The sequence below is a fragment of the Nomascus leucogenys genome, chromosome 8 (genome assembly GCF_006542625.1).
Source record: "Nomascus leucogenys isolate Asia chromosome 8, Asia_NLE_v1, whole genome shotgun sequence".
Taxonomy (NCBI): Eukaryota; Metazoa; Chordata; class Mammalia; order Primates; family Hylobatidae; genus Nomascus; species Nomascus leucogenys.
In genome coordinates, this window is record NC_044388.1 from 433,871 (window position 1) to 451,608 (window position 17,738).

The 17,738-nt window shown below is 40.5% G+C and overlaps 1 protein-coding gene across 5 annotated transcripts in view; it reads right to left on the bottom strand.

The window, feature by feature from the left end:
• The window catches only part of SCN8A (sodium voltage-gated channel alpha subunit 8), a 218,581-nt gene that overhangs the window by 124,467 nt on the left and 76,376 nt on the right, over nucleotides 1-17,738 (bottom strand). For all 5 annotated transcript variants that reach the window (XM_030816524.1, XM_030816526.1, XM_030816527.1 and 2 more), the window contains exon 3: nucleotides 247-365. In XM_030816524.1, the coding sequence (XP_030672384.1) occupies nucleotides 247-365 (119 nt within the window). The remainder of the gene's footprint in view (nucleotides 1-246; nucleotides 366-17,738) is intronic.

The following is a 17,738-nucleotide window of genomic DNA, read 5'->3' on the forward strand; positions in this document are numbered from 1 at the left end:
TTTGTCCGTACAATGATATCAACAAAATTTCAGATTCCCACAATATCATCCTAAGAAAAAAAAAATAATTTGCTGAAGCTCAGCTTGGGATGTGGCAGAAGTTCACTCTTAAACCTCTGACTGATGGGCTAGTTAACTAAGCTATCAGTAAAAAACTTCACATATAATCTAGTTGTCAAATATTGGAAAGGTAAACAAGCAACCATGCAATTGCTGCACTCACACCACATTTGCCGAAAAGGATATGAATGTATCAAAATTTTAATAGCTATTCTTCTTATCAGGTTAAAAGGACTTAAAATGTACAAGGCAGGCGTGGCACTAAATCTGAAGAGAGTTTTCCCTCTGTTTAATACTACAAAGGTCTGTGGAGAAAGAAAAAGAGAGAAATTATTAAAGCACGGGTATGAGTCACCACATGAAACAACAATTTCTAGGTAAGGAATACATAAACTCAAAAGTCTGTAATAATTTTTACTTCCCAACTTGGTTTTTAAACAAGCAACCTTAACACAATGTTTGCCCCACCTCCCTCCCTCTGCCCTGCCCAGATTATAATACAAATAGCTGGTGCAATCTTGGCAGTTTTACAGAATAAACTTGTTTATTTCAGAAACAGGCCATTTGAATCATACCTAAGCTTCTATGCCAGCTCTGTACACAATACTGAAGTTCATTAATTTAGGATTCATTCACTCAACAAATATTGACTGGACAAATATTGACTGGTCTCTATGTGCTGGACAGTGTTCTAGGTGCTTGGAAATGGTCAGTGAACAAGATAGCCTTGGCCCGAAGAGTTTAAATTCTAGTGGGAATGACAGACAATAAATAAAAACCACAATGAATGAGTAAATCATATAGGCTGTGCTACACAGAAGATGACAAGTGCTATGGGAAAAGGTGGAAGAACAGGGAGAGGAAGATCAAGAATGCCGGAGTCAGGGGATGGGTGAATAAAGACGCAACAGTTTTAAAGGAGGTGGTCAGGATAAGCCTATTGAGAAGAGGGATTTCAGCAAAGACTGGAAGGAAGTGAGAAATGTTCTTCATTCAATCAATATTTACTTACCAATATTCAATCTGCTTTATATGGCTTTCAAGAGCCCCCAATATCAGCCTTGCCAAAATAATTAAATCATATTTCCCAGCATGAATGTTCCCATCTAGCCAAACTAGCTCATGTCCTCGGAACAGGTTCTCGTAATTCATAACGTTGGCCTCTGTTTATATGGCTCATTCTACCCAGAATGCCCTGTCTTCTGAATTCAATTGAATTAAAATATTTTTGAGCATCTACTCTGTGCCAAGCATTGTGCTAATTACCAGGACACAACACTGAATAAAACTGTACTTTTAGGGAAGACACATATGTGAGCTAGTAATTATGATGCAGGGTAAGTACAAAGTTCAATAACAAAAATATGCATAATGTATGAGAGGCAGCAGGAGGGAGAGATTTTTTTCCCCTTGGCTGGGAAATAAAAAAGAGAGTGAGCTGGGAAGTTCACAAAGGAAGGTAACTAATATTTGGAAGGTGCTTTAAGGGATAAACAAGAGTTAAGAAAATTTAATTGGGCAGATTTAGGGAGAAGGGATGGAAAGGTAAGGGAACAAAAATCACATGTATGAAAGCATAGTAGCATGTAGCTGCAGGTTTTTTTCAGGGAATTGACCAGTAATTCAGTGTTGATGGAAATAAAATAGGGAAGAGGGAGAGCAGACTGTGAAGCTGAGAGATGCAAGGGCCTACTAGACTGCAAGTTCCTAAGGAGACAGGCCAGTGGCAGATACACAGTCCTACCATCTCACTGTGTGAGTGAAAGAGCAAATGGCCAAATAAATGCTAGTCATTTTAAGTAGTTTTTTATTTTTAAATTTTGGAGCAACGCATGATCATAATTTTTTTAAAAGAAAAAAGGAACATAAGACCAAGTTCCATCTCATTACCTAATGATAACCTTTGATGCCGGTTTTTTTGTATATCCTTCTAGAAATTTTCTATGTAAATAAAAGCATACATCTATGTCCTTAAAAAGTCTCTCTCTCACATGGGATTGTTCCATAAATACTCTTCTGTACCTTGCATTAAAAAATGAACCCCCACAAAGAAGAGCCCAGGACCAGATGGTTTTGCTGATGAATTCTACCAAATGTTTAAAGAATTAAACAAACTCTCCCACAAAATAGAAGAGAATAGAACATTTCTAAACTCATTCTAAAGGCCAGTATTACCTTGATACAAAACCAAAGACATCATAAGAAAACTCTATTACTAACATCCCTTATGAATATAGACACAGAGAGCCTCGACAAAAATGCCAGCAAACCAAACCCAGTAGCATATAAAAAGGGTTGCACACCATGACCAAGTGGGATTTATCCCAGAAACGCAAAGATAGTTTAGCATTTGAAAATCAACCAATGTAATGCAACATATTAATAAAGGAGAAAAACCACATGATCATCTTAATAGATGCAGAAAAAAGCATTTGACAAAATTCAACACCTTTCATAATAAATGTACTCAACAAACTAGTAACAGAGGTCCTTCTTAACCTGATACAGGTCATTTATGAAAAGCCCCCAACTTTTTTTTTTTTTTTTAACCTCCATCCCCTACAATTAGGCTTTTGGTTCTTTGAGGGCAGGAACCAATCTTATGCTTCCCTCCACAGTTCCAAAATAATGATCAGCTTATGTACTCCCAATACACAGTATTAGTGGATGTTTTTTAAAGTTCTTTTCTTATCTTCTATTCTTTCCTTTCCTAATCTACCAGAGTCACGTCATTCTCTTCCCAGTGGAAAAGTATTGAGCTAGATTCATTCTACAAACGCCCACTACACCATCCCTAGTGTTTGACATTGTACTGCAGTGAAATTCTTCCTGGAATGGAGCATACTGGTTCTGGTGGGATATGCTGCAGAAAAAGCCTAATCCTAAAAGTACAGAGAAGTAGGAGACCTAGGGTTCACCTGAAACACATCAAGGGCTGAGCCATAGCTCTTCCATATCTTGGCTTCTCAAAGAAACAAACAGCCCAGGGCTTCCCCCAAACCCCTTCTCTGAAGTACTTGTACCTCTCTGTGTTTCTATAGCAACTCTCTCTATGAAAATAGCCTTTTAAAGAACCTACTCATTCAACCTCATGAGGTTCCCATGAAGTATGGGTGAAGGAGGAATTATTATCCTCTATACACTTTACAAAAGCTCAGGAGAGGAACACCACCTATCAAAGGTCACGCAGCAAAGAGCAGCATGTTATGCTGAGCTTCAAGCCTCTCAACAGCTTCTACTGTGCCAGATTGGGAGGCAGTTTAGTGGCAACGTGGCAAAGAATGAAGTTGGTGTGGGAGACACATTCTCTGGTGAATGAGAAATTTGAGTCCCTGGGGTAGATAGGGCAGCTAAGCAACAATGAAAGAAGCACTGGCCCATGCCCCAAGACTTAAAAACCACTGGGCCACGCCTTTACAAAATCACCTACAAAACCTCTCCTTAGGAGACAGGCAACAGGATTTTTATTTTTTAATTATTATTATTTTTTTTTTGGGACAGAGTTTTGCTTTTGTTGCCCAGGTTGGAGTGCAATGGCGCAATCTCGGCTCACTGCAACCTCCGCCTCCCGGGTTCAAGCAATTTTCCTGCTTCAGCCTCCCCAGTACTTGAGATTACAGGCACCCGCCACCATGCCCGGCTAATTTTTTTGTATTTTTAGTAGAGACAGGGTTTCACCATGTTGGCCAGGCTGGTCTTGAACCCGACCTCAGATGATCCGCCTGCCTCAGCCTCCCAAAGGGCTGGGATTACAGGCGTGAGCCACCGCGTCTGGTAGGATTTTTAAAAGTAATGTACTCTATACTTTCCATTTTTCTTGTCTCTTGGTTTGGTCGTGATGGAAATACAAGTCTAGAGGTAGCATGGAGGGTATTTCCTATCACCGAATCAGTGCCTGCAGTGCTTGGCATACAGCAGGTGCTTCATAAATGTCTGTTGATTGGTTCATGAACAAATACTTATGTTGTTTTAGGTGAGGGAAAAAGAGAAGAAGAAAAACAAAAGGAAGCCATTAGGAAATGGAAACTGTTACGCCTTGGTTGAAGAAAAACTAGGAGGTAGCAGGATTCTGAATTAGGATCAGTCATGAGTTGTCAAGTGGGAGACTGATGATTCTGGGGGAAACTAAGCATCTTTAGTGAATTCAAAAACTATGATTTTGTAAGCAGAAGGCTTTACTAAGGACATTTGACGTGTGAAATAGAAATTTCCGAATTAATTTGGGTACTGAGTGTTGCACTTAAAATAAAACTCATTTATCATCACCCCTTTCTAAATATTTATACCTTTTATCTTCATCAAGTATAAAAACAGTTCTTCTTTCTATTAACAAAAATAAACATCTAGCACACTAAACTCCTGAAATGAAGGTAAATCTCCAATACTTTAGTAGGAAATTGTATTACAATAAAACATGTTTTATTATTGAAATAATTAGATTTACAGAAAATTTGCATGCAGTTTTTCACAATGGATCTTTTTTGAAAAGCAAGATAGTCCACCTGCAAGCCCAGCACTTTGGGAGGCCGAGGTGAGTGGATCACGAGGTCAGGGGTTCAAGACCAGCCTGACCAATATGGTAAAACCCATCTCTGCTAAAAATACAAAAATTAGCCCAACATGGTGGCACGCGCCTGTAGTCCCAGCTACTCTGGAGGCTGAGGCAGGAGAATCGCTTGAACCCAGAAGGCAAAGGTTGCAGTGAGCCAAGATCGCACCACTGCACTCCAGCCTGGGCGACAGAGCGAGACTCCGTCTCGAAAAAAAAAAACACAAGCAAGATAGTCTTTGGACAAACACAAGTACTCAAAGCTTATGAATTTCCCTTTTAATACTGGGGCTTGCAGTAGTTACACGAGAAAGAGATAAGTAATATACCCGGCACTAGCAAGCTTTTTCTGAAAGGGCGCAGGCAGTCAATACTGCAGGCTTTGTAGGCCATACAGTGTCTGTTAAAACAACTTACCCCTGAAACTGTGGTGTAAAAGTAGCCATAGACAACATGCAACCCAACAAGAGTGGCTGTGTGTCAGTAAAACTTTATAGACACAGATATTTAAATTTCATATCATTTTCACACATCCAACCATTTAAGAATGTAAACTACTCTTAGCTTGTGGGCCATACAAAAACATGGCAAAGCTGATCTGCCCCAGGGGATACACTAATACTAGTTCCTGACTAAGGCCAGACTGACTGCATAAGAATCATTCTGATTGGCTTTCTATTTTGTCTTATCTTTTATTTTTATTTTTTGTAGAGACAGAGTCTTGCTATGTTGTCCAGGCTGGTCTCGAACTCCTGGCCTCATGCAATCCTCCTGCCTTGACCTCCCAAAGTGCTGGGATTATGATTATAGGTGTGAGCCACTGCACCTGGGTTGTGTAGCTTTTTTTTTTTTTTTTTTTTTTTAAGACGCAGTCTCGCTCTGCTGCCTAGGCTGGAGTACAGTGGTGCGATCTCGGCTCACTGCAACCTCTGCCTCCTGGGTTCATGCCATTCTCCTGCCTCAGCCTCCCGAGTAGCTGGGACTACAGGCGCCTGCCACCACACCCAGCTAATTTTTGTATTTTTAGTAGAGACGGGGTTTCACCATGTTAGCCAGGACGGTCTCGATCTCCTGACCTCGTGATCCGCCTGCCAAAGCGCTGGGATTACAGGCATGAGCCACCACACCCGGCCTGGGCTGAGTAGCTTTTTAAAAAACAGTCATAAATCTCTTCTCCAGGTGTTCTATTAAATAAGTGTGCAGAATCCAGGAATCTGTGCTCACCAGATTTGGGGAACCACTAGATCATCTCTCAGGTCATGTGCTAAAACATTTGTGTTCTCCTTCTTCACCTGCCACTACCTAACTGTATGGCCTGGCTGGGCCACTGCATGTCTCTAGATCTCATTTTCCTCATCTATAAAATAAGACAGAGGGTTGCCTGATGGGCATGCCCAGGTCCTTTCCAGCACTGATATCTGTAAGTCTACGATTTAGAAGATTCACAGAGCATCCAGGATTCAGTGCAACAAGGCAGAAAACCATAAATTTGAGGAGAAAGCCTATTATTATTTATTCTTTCACATTTTATCCTTGTAGAACTCTCTTGAATTAGTTATTCTGCTTCCTTATGTTGAAGTCTGTCAAGTCCAGGGTCAACAGTGCTTGATCGTACCATACTTTTGTCGGCAGGGGGGAGCATAGAGCAGCCCCAAGGCAGAACTGCATCACACAATGCTTTTCCCTGCACTATCTCCCCTACTTTTATCCCCTGTTCTCAGGAGAACAGTGAATATGGGAGAATGGACAGGAATGACTGGTGATGGGTTGACTTTGAGATATATATGTTTCACATGGCTGATTAAACGTTTGTAATCATCGTTAAACTGCTGGTGGGAATCCAGAAAAGGACATTTGTCATCTCTTGTTCAACAGTACACTCTAATGCCAGATCCTTCACAGCCCAGATGCAGTGGAAAGGACAGCAAGCTTTGGGTCTTAACAATAATTCTTAAACAACAATCACTTGGTGCCCATGAAGTCCAATAATATTTTACCTAATCTGTCTTAAATTAGATCTTTGTGAAGTAAATGAGTTAAAAGGGAAATTGAAATTAGATTGCAGTTACTGCCCAAGGGGAAATATCGGTTTACAACAACAGCCACTGAATGCGTTTCAGCACAAGGCCCATTAAGAGCAGTAGAACAGTTCTTAAAGAGTTATGGCATGGAGTATTAATAAATGTGTCATGTGGCATAAAATGAGCCTTCTGAAAAGCACAGTCTTTTCATTTCTAATTAGCAATGTGGGGCTTGGAGCACACAATGTAGGAGCATTGCCATTGTTAACTCAGGGGAAGATATCTTCTCTTTGGGGCCCACTATTAGGGGAAGGAACATTGTGCAAGGCCAGGTAGAGCATGTTCATATACATACCAAACAAATCCCAGCATACCGCAAATGCAAAACAATAAACACACACAGTCATCACAGTGCCGCAGTACAGCTAGTTTAGTAGCACGTCTCCACCCCATCCCAAGACTGAAATAATTGTTTCAGCCACACAAAAAGTATAAATTAAAAAAAAAACAGGATGGGCTCACATCTGTAATCCTGTAATCCCAGCACTCCTGGAGGCCAAGATGGGAAGATTGCTTGAGCCCAGGAGTTCGAGATCAGCCTGGGCAACCTGGCAAAACTCCATCTCTACAAAAAAAAAATTTGCTGGGAATGGTGGCATGTGCCTGTAGATTCAGCTTACTTAGGAAGCTGAGCTGGGAAGATCGTTTGAGCCTAGGAGGTTGAAACTTCAGTGAGCTGTGCTCTCCAGCCTGGGAAACAGAGCAGGACCCTGTCTCAGTAAAATAAAATTAAAATAAAATAAAATAAAACAATAAAGGATGCATATATATGAAAAGACTTTATATAGAAGAGTACTCAATGCAGGGGTGGAGCCTATCATAGAAGAGAAAGCTTCTTCGAGAAATATTTATTATCCAACCCCTGGTTTGCTGTGAAACACATGGCCCAGGAGAGCACTCTTCACTCAACCAATTCTCCCCGTCCTGAAAGGTCAACATCTCAACTAGGGCAAAGGTAATCTGCAGGCATCTGATGAGCTTCTGGCTATAATGAACACCTAGGGGCTCAGAGATTTAGCTAATCAACAAGAGGGCAGCTGGGAACCTTTGAGTCTATCTGACTATAACTATTATTGGCAATGACTTATGACTGTCCCTAGAGCTTAACTGTTTTGATCTCTGGAACTAACTGGTCCTCTCATTTTTAGCCAACTTCTCTGGCCTTAAATTCTTGCCTGCCTAAACAAAATATATGTACTTTATTCCCCCAGACCTATGCACCTCTTCTGAAGTAGGCAACTGGCCAGTTGTTCATTAATCAACAGCAATTTGGCATTCATTTCTGAGTGTGCATACAGCCAATATAGCAAGCGACAAATAAGTGCCTTTTCAAAATTTCCCTGTTTTAATAAGGGAAAATATAATGCAGAATCTAAACAGATTCTATATCAGGCTAGGAAGCTGTTCAGAAACAAATGACTACACCATGTTGAAAAGAATCCTGATTTATGCTAATCTGCCTAGTGAAATTCCTCAAGTAAAATTACAATATAGGTTATATTATATAGCCCCAGTGTGTCCCAGGAAAGGCTCCAGCAAAGGCATAACCGGAATGCATTTCCAGAGTACCTGTGTCCTGGTACTATCCAGCTCCCCTTAGCAATACTAAACCAAAGCAGGACGTAAGGACACCAGCAAAATCTTTCCCTGGGCGTGTACTTCTGTTTGAGCTGCATGACTATTTAGAACCATCATTTTCCATGCCTCTATTCCACTATACTGAGAATGGAGCAAAAGAAACCTCTAAATCCCGTATTTTAAAAATTCCTTCTTAGTGACTGATAATTTTACCTATGAGTCTATTTGAAGAAATAATAACATTCAATATTTATTAAGCATTTACTATGTGGCAGGTAGGCACCCTACTAAGATACTTTATATAACAATTGTCTCACAACTACTCTGAGGTAGGTACTATTTTACAGATGATAAAATTGAGGCAGGAGGTTAAGTAACTTGCCCAAGACAACACAGCTATTACGTGGTGAAATTTAGCATTGAACTGAGGCAATCTGACTACAAAGCCTATAATCTTAATTATCATGGCATACTACAATTTTAAAAAGCTTCAAAACTATTACTCAAATCTAACTATCCGTTTCACAAACAAGAAACCAAGCACAGAACGCTCTGCCTAAACTAAGGTCACAGCACTAGTGAGCAGGAGGAGGGGGGCGGAGTTGCCAGGCCTAGCTCTCCTGGCTTCTAGTGCTAAACTCTTTTTACCGCACCAGGTCATCTGGTCCAACCCTCAGATCAATGAACGAATCTCCTCTACTTAATAACTTTAACTGTTGCAAAACGGAACCCCCTGCATATGCTGTTTATGGTCTTTTCTCCAAGTTCAGTTTGATGAAGATAATGCTAGCACCACATCTGCCTGTGGCTTTACAGGTTTCCAGGTGCTTCTGCATACACTTCTTCACTTGCTTTGACCTTGTAACCCCATGCTCTCCAACCCACATTTGGAGTAGCTGCCACCCTTCCTGCTCACGTTCTGGTCACAGAAAGCCATACCTGGCAGAACAGCAGCACTGCGCACCTGCTTCAATGCGGAGCCAGCACAATGCTGCTTCCCAGGGCAGGGCAGGTCTGACCCTCCTCCATGGCCATTCTTCCTTGTTGTCCTTCAATATAAATTTGACTTTGATAGCCTTCTCCTTTAACCTCTTAAGGTGCACAGACTACAGTTGCTCTAAGCAAGAGCAAAATGCAGGCTTATTATGTAAAGCATATTAACCCTTCTATTTACTGAATTCATATTCTAGAATCTATTCTCACTCTCCTCTCTCTTAGAAAGCAGCAAAGCAGAGTGGTTTACAGGCTTTGAGGCCAGAAAGACCTGGATTCAATACTCAGCTCTGTTGCTCATTAGCTGTCATGATCTTAAGCAACTTATGTTAAGGTTGCTAAGGCTCAGTTTTCTTATGGATAAAGTGGGTGCCATCAATTACTATTCCAATTTTATCAGGTTCTTATAAAGATTAAATGAAGGGTCATAAGGAGTCCTTAACACAGTGGCTGGTACAGAACAGGCACTCGTTAAATGTGGTTATGATGCTGCCGCTGCTATCACACAATACTGCCACTCCTTCAGCTCTTTGGCTCCAAACATGGGGTGGCCATTAGAAGACAAGAAGGAGCTGGCCAGGCACGGTGGCCCACGCCTGTAATCCCATCACTTTGGGAGGCCGAGGCGGGTGGATCACCTGAGGTCAGGAGCTCAAGACCAGCCTGGTCAACATGGCGAAACCCTGTCTCTACTAAAAATACAAAAAAATTAGCCAGGCGTGATGGCGTGTGCCTGTAATCCCAGCTACTAGGGAGGCTGAGGCAGAAGAATTGCTTGAACCCGGGAGGTGGAGGTTGCAGTGAGCCAAGACTGTGCTACTGCACTGCAGCCTGGGTGACAGAACAAGACTCTCTCTCTCAAAAAAAAGGAAGACGACAAGAAGGGGCTAACATTTCTGTTAATTTGGATCCACATACTTGGCACAAGCCTGCAGGACACTTGTGCACAAGTTAGAGCAAGAATCCAGAGCAAGGCTGCACTAGCTCAAAATGGGTCCCAAAGGTTATTTCCAACCTGGGAACTCTGGAAGTGAGAGAAAACAAAACCCCTTAGGATGCAGTCATTGCCTCCAACCTGCCTCTAGGCTTTATCTCCTGTCTTACCAAACCACACTCTATGCTTCAGTCACAACTACATTCACTATTTTAAACAATTAAACCTGTGTCATGTCTCTCGGCCTTTATATGCACTGTTCCTCACACCTGAACTACTCTCTCATCTCTTCTCTGACAGGTGAATTTTTTTTTAACCATATTTTAACACCTAAAGGTCCAGGTCAAAGATCACATCCTCTGTGAAGACAGCCCCATTCAACTCTCTTCAATAGAACTGTCCTTCCCTCCTGTGTGCAATAACACTTGTACTTACTTCTATTGGAGCAGTTAACACAGAATATTGTTATTGAGGTTTACATACCAGTATCTCTCACTGGACCCTGAGATCCATGAAGGGGAGGAGTTTATCTTCCATCTACTATGATTTTCTCGGCTTAGCAAGCAGAGTACATAATGTGATGCCTATCTGGCACAAGATAGACAGTTCATACATGTTTGTTGAATGTATGAATCTCTTCTTTCATAAAGAAATACTATAGCTAAAATCACCTAACCTTTAACTATATCCAACTTTCTTCTGGGTGCCCAGTTGAAACTATACGGTCACTTTTCTACCCCTTAGCTCATCTACCCATAAAAATTCACTAATTTTACTTTGAAAAGTCTTCTCTCCTTTTCTATGTCTCAGATACCATATGCTGAAGATATGGTATGAAACAAATGAACTAAACACAACAACATACAGTTGTTCCTCAGTATCCACGGGGGATTGGCTCCAGGACTCCCAGGGATACCAAAATCCACAGATGCTCAATCCCTGATATAAGATGCTATTGTATTTGCACATAGCCTATGCACATCCTCCAGTAAATTTTAAATCATCTCTAGATTACCTATAATACTTAATACAATGTAAATGCTTACAAATAGTTATACTATATTGTTTGGGAATAATTACAAGAAAAAAATGTCTGTACGTGTTCAGTACAGATGTGCTTTTTTCCCCAGATATTTTCAGTTGGTTGAATTCCTAAATGTGGAACCCATGGGTATGGAGGGCTGACTATACTAACTTCATATTGAGGCAATGCAAAATGATAGAAAATTCTCTAAAAATGATAGGAAACAAAACCAAAAAAATCATTCTGCAAAATGCTCTATAGACAGCAGGGCATGGAAGAAAGACCACAAAGGTGAAATTCACAGATCCCTGGAACAGAAACCTGACTCTACCACATACTAGTTGAAGGAACTTGAGGAAGCAAGTTAATGTTTCTGGAGCCACAATTGTTTCATACTTGTGAAAGCATGCATCATTATACTGAGATATCCCTAGTATTGGCAATCCTCGGGGTCTGAAGAAAATTGGGGAGTCAAAAATGATATCCAGAATTTTGATGGTGCCATCAACTAGGAAAGTAGATAAAAGAAGGTAAGCAGGTTTGAGGGGAAGAAAATGAGTTCAATTCTGAATATACTGAGTAATCTGTGGGAAAATCCAGACAGATGACTGGCAAGGTGTTGAATATTTAAGGAACATTCTAGGCTAGGCTAGAGTCAGGGGTCCTCGAACTGAGGCTGGATGAGATCATCCAGGGACAATGTGCCAACTGAGAGGAACATGGGCCAAGAACTGAATCTGGGGGAATATAAACATTTTAGGGAAAGGTTAAGAACATGAAAGAGAAGGAAACATTTGAGATAAACGGAAAATTAGGCCAAGGAAGTAAAGAGATATCAGAGTCAGGGAATAATAAATGGTGTCAAAAACTGCAGAGAGGTTTAGTGAGTTAAGAACTTAAAAAAAAATCTTAGACTTGGCCACTTGAGATGTTATTGGGAAGATCTTATAATATCATGAAAGGGGTGAGGCTGCAGTCAGGACTCAAGGATAGAGGAGTGGGTAGATATGTGTATGTGGTGAGTAAACGCTCCTCTTTACAATTTTCAGTGGCATGGGAAGCGATTAGACTAGCTGGGGACAGGAGGTCAAGTGAGGATTCATTAGGATGGGAGAGGCTTTGAGTGTGTTTACAGACTATGGGAAAGGAACCTATATGAGAGGAAAGATGGAAAATATAGAAAAGAGAGAGGGTAACTGGCCGGGCGCGGTGGTTCACGCTTGTAATCCCAGCACTTTGGGAGGCCGAGGCGGGCGGATCACGAGGTCAGGAGATCGAGACCATGATGAAACCCTGTCTCTACTAAAAATACAAAAAATTAGCCGGGCGTGGTGGCGGGCGCCTGTAGTCCCAGCTACTCGGAGAGGCTGAGGCAGGAGAATGGCATGAACCGGGGAGGCGGAGCTTGCAGTGAGCCGAGATTGCGCCACTGCACTCCAGCCTGGGTGACACAGCGAGACTCTGTCTCAAAAAAAAAAAAAAAAAAAAAAAGAAAAGAGAGAGGGTAACCAAAGGAGTGAAATTCCAGAGGAGGTAGAAAGGCACAGGGTCAAAGACAGGGGTGAGGTATTGGTCTTGAACAGTAGATGGGGCACCCTATTTTCTGAAATCAGCGGAATCTTTTATTCCAACTTGGTTCCATAGGCCGAACTTTGCAGGCTCAACAGTGTCTGGAATAGAAATGCATCTTCAGAGCTTGTAGCAAAAATTCTTCTGGTAAAATCAGAGTTAGCAGAAATTGTCATATGATGGGACAATCCTGATCTTAAGTTGTGTCAAATAGGGTTATACGTAAAGAAACATTTACAATTCATTTGTCAATTTGGAAACAATTCAAAAGAGAAGCATCCCTCTGTAAAATAATGGCACAGTTTTCTCTCCTTGACTAAGAAAGCACTTAAAATATGTTTAATTATTGTCAGAGATTATAGATATCATTATAATCTTGAAACATTCTTTAACATTTAAATGGCCATTATTAAATAGTCCCATTCCACAGGTAAATTTTTATTATGATAAGAAGATTTCACAAATCGCACCCTGGAGAAACCAACAGAAACTAATTCCTAAAATTACCAATCAGTGGAATTTTACGGCGGAGGTGACCGGCTAATAACACATATCCTAGAATTCAGGTAAAAGCTGCCTATGTCTACACCCTATGTGGCTCAGAACTTTGGAATCACAGCTTAGTACTTGCATGAGAACTCAGGACTGGAGAAAACTGCAAACGTTATTGGGAACACAGGTACCCTCCATATCTAACCCAGTTAAACCTGGAGAAAATGCTGGGTTTCTCTGTAAGCGCCCCAATAGCTCACACTGATGCTCAGGTATATTTGACTCCTGTCTGTGTAAAAATCCAAGAGGGGCAAACGCTCTCAATATTGGCTCTTTTAAAGATTATAATTTAGTACTTGCTGAAGGCCTATTTAAGATACCGAATATTCGAGAGACCATATAATCTTTGATTCTTCTGGATTCTCCTAGTTTAGTACCAAATTAGAGCACCATAAGCCTCTAAAGTAGCTGGAACATATTATCTTCATTAATGTACGTACCATTATCAGTAATAATTTTATTTCCGTATTTGTTTGTGTTTCCCCAACAAAAAAAACTAAGTTCCAACAATGTATATGGCTTGTCTGTTTTGTTCCCAAGGGCAAGGAACAGAGCCCGGGCATATAGAAAACACTCAGTAACAATTTATCAAATTGTCAAATGAATAATTGCATACTCGATTCCTTCCTTAACCCTCCATAATCTATCATAAATCATATTGAATTCATCCAATCCCCTTAATTTCCACTCCCACCACTGTAACTCAGACCTTCATTACTTCATAGCTCATCTGCCTGTTTCAGTTCTCTTTCCCTCCGGCCCAGCTTACACATTGTCGTCCCATTCACCTCTCTAAGCACAGCTATCATCACGTATCCTTACTCCCATTCCAGAACCTTCAGTAGTTCTCTACTGCTTCTCAAACACCACACCACACCTCTGAGTCTAACATTCTAAGCCCTCCAGGATTTGCTCCAGCTCACCCTCCCCAGCCTCATCTTCCACGGCTCCTCAGTCACTTCCCCACATTCCAATCAAATTAGATGACCTGGATTTTTCTTACAGAAATGGTCTATACTGCAACCTGTAAAATAAGTGACATGTTAGCTGTTAGCATAATCTTAATTTTCTAGATTGGAGGAATTGAGACCTTAAATGGTTAAATGGCATGCCCAAGATCACCTGGAATTAGACAGATCAGAAATAAGATTTCCCAACTTTTGGTCTATTGCCAAAGCTACAAAAGAGAAATCTGATTTAGGAATGCTTAATTAAATTCCTTCTCCTCTAGGTAACCATACTTAGAGAGGGGACAAGACCATACATGCCCATCAATGATCCATCCCCTTGAGAAGGGCCCACCTCCCAATGTCTCAAAGGCATTTTTCTCAATTTGATTTGGTAAATAAAATAACTGAAACATCATTTTGTTTCCTTATATTGTTGGGAAAAAATTTTTAACAACAAAATAAACCAAAGTTTTAAAATATGTAGTTTTTATTTAAAACAGAAAGCAGCATTTAGGCTTATTGTGCAAAATCAGGAAATACAACTTATTAGCAATACTTCAAATCACACCTAATGAACATAAACCCTTCTGTAATGGTCTCTGTGCTGCACACCTGTTGAAAGTGTGTCAGCACAGTTTTGGCAAGGATTTTCTGCCAGGAGCTCATATAGGGCTGCGTGTGTATGTATCACTTAAGCTGATGGCACTAATATTAGTGAAGTAAGGAGAAAATTGCAAACATTATTGGGACCACAGGTACCCTCCATGTCTAACCTGGGTTAAACCTGAAACCAACTTCTTATCCAATGTAGGACTGAAGATCCTAATGTGTTTTAAAAATTTAAAAGGAGGAATCAGTTCTCCAAGTGTAGGATAATTAAGTTAGGCTACAAGGAAAAAGAGGCCTCTGGGCTGGGCCTGTGTGGGTAGAATATCAAAAGGTAAAACTAAAAGACAGTACATTCCAACAGGAAGAGAGGGAGACCAGAAGAAGGTGGGTGGGTGGAGGGGTCTTCCACACTAAGGAAATGGGAAGTAGTTTGCTACAGCTAAAATACGTGACAGGCAAAAGTGTGAAATACAACTAGAAAGATACAGATATGGGTCTAACTCTATTTTGCAAATATCGTAGGTAAGGAAATTAAAGTGATTTGGCCAAGTATAAACATGAAGCAAAGCGGAACTAAAACAAGGTTTTATATTCCCAGTTAGGCGCTCTTCCCACTACAGTCAGACAACACACAACAATGTTTGGGATGGTAGTTCCATAAGATGATTATGAGGCTGAAAAATTCTTATTACCCATGACCTTGCATCTGTCATAAAGCTGCAGCTGTAGTGCAATGCATTTACCTTTTCCATGTTTAGCTCTGTTTAAATCCAGAAATACCACGTATACAAATGTCTACAGCATTCAATATGGTAACATGCTGTACAGGTGTGTAGCCTGGGAGCAATAGGCTATACCATATAGCCTAGGGGTACGGTAGGCTACATCATCTAGATTTGTGTAAGTACACTCTGTGACATCCAAACAGGGATGAAATGGCCTAATGACTCATTTCTCAGAACGTATCCCCATCATTAAGTGACACGATTGTATACTATCCTACCATAGGTTGGGGACGGACTATGGCAGATAGGAAATACTCTTCCTTTAAAAAGTAACAAGTGGTAGAAAGGTTAAATAAATTGCCTCAAGATCACATGTCCACTTGAATAACTGGCGGTACTGATAATAAGCCCGAGTCCCTGGAATAGCACACCTCAGAGCTCCTTCACTTGAGAAGATACAATACAGGGGGCTAACACGAATCCTTTCCCCCAGAAGCACTGCTCTTACCACTGCACTTTTTAGGACCTGTCCTATAAACCACAGGGATTATTAGGTAATAAATGAAAATGGAGCTTATTTTTCTTCTATTTGCCTGCCCAGCTTCAGCAGAACCAAGCCAATTGAGGCTGAGAATCAATTAATAAAAAATTAGAAAAGTGGGGAACTAGAAATATGTTGTAATAAATGGAGGGTCGGGAGGCATGAGCTCTAGTCCTGGTTATACCACCAACAGTGGTATGGGCTTTTGACAAAGTACTTCACCTCATAAAATTTATAAAATGAGGAGGATGAACTAGATGATGTCTAAGGCTACCAAGTTATAATTTTCTATTATTTTAATAAGTAGATATCTCTTTGCAGAAAAAGGTATACCTGAAAAGTTGAAGGTAAACTGAACTTTGGGAAGCTATATATAATTTTTTTTTTTTTTTTGAGATGGAGTTTCACTCTTGTTGCCCAGGCTGGAGTGCAATGGTGTGATCTCGGCTCACCGCAACCTCCACCTCCTGGATTCAAGCAATTCTCCTGCCTCAGCCTCCGGAGTAGCTGGGACTACAGGCATGCACCACCACACCTGGCTAATCTTGTGTTTTTAGTAGAGACAGGGGTTCTCCATGTTGGTCAGGCTAGTCTCGAACTCCCGACCTCGGGTGATCCGCCTGACTCGGCCTCCCGAAGTGCTGGGATTACAGGTGTGAGCCACCACACCCGGCCATATATAATTTTTTTAATGCAATAGGAGTGTCCCCTATTTAAAAATACATCGATCAATCTTGTAATTTAAATTTTTGTTAAATGACTTTAACACGGTATACCCATTCAACAAAAAAGACACATATATCAATTGTCAGTTCTAAGAAATTGAAAAGGGATAGGAGTCAATTCTGAAGGCCTTGTTTCAGTTTAACCTACAGATTTCCTGGCTGCCTACTTAAGATAGTTATTAGGAGTATATATGGCCATTTTGTATTCAACAAATTATTAAGCATTGGAGAGCATTTTTTTAGTGAAGACAGGCACTTTGTGCAACAGAGAAAAAAGTCCTTAATTTTTCACTAAACAAGAAAAACTTTTAAAAGTGGGAGAAATACAAAACTTAGCCAGATGTGGTGGCGCATGTGTACTATCCTAGCTACTTGGGAGACAGAGATGGAGGTTGCCCAGGAGGTTGAGGCTGCAGTGACCTATCATTGCATCACTGCACTCCAACCTGGAGTTAGACTCTGTCTCCAAAAAAATAATAATAATAAAAAGTAAAAACAAAAAACAAAATTAAGACTTCAATAGGTTTAAGAAAACAACAGGAAAAAACCAAGAACAAAGGCTTTTAATGGAGTTCAAGTTCCATAAAACACATATTTGTTTTTGCTTGCATACACATAAAGAAACTCTGGAAGATACTACTATCAGTGGTTGCCTGTGCAGGGAGATAGGAAATAGGCAGATAAGAGACAGGTGTAAAAAGGAAACTTATTTACCAAGTACCTTTGAATTTTTAACCACTTAAATATATTACCTATTTTAAAAATCGAATTTAAAAATTTAAATGTTCCTTAAACAATTATTTGTAGCAAACAGCTGAAAAACAAGAAAGCCAAAGAAAGGAGGTATT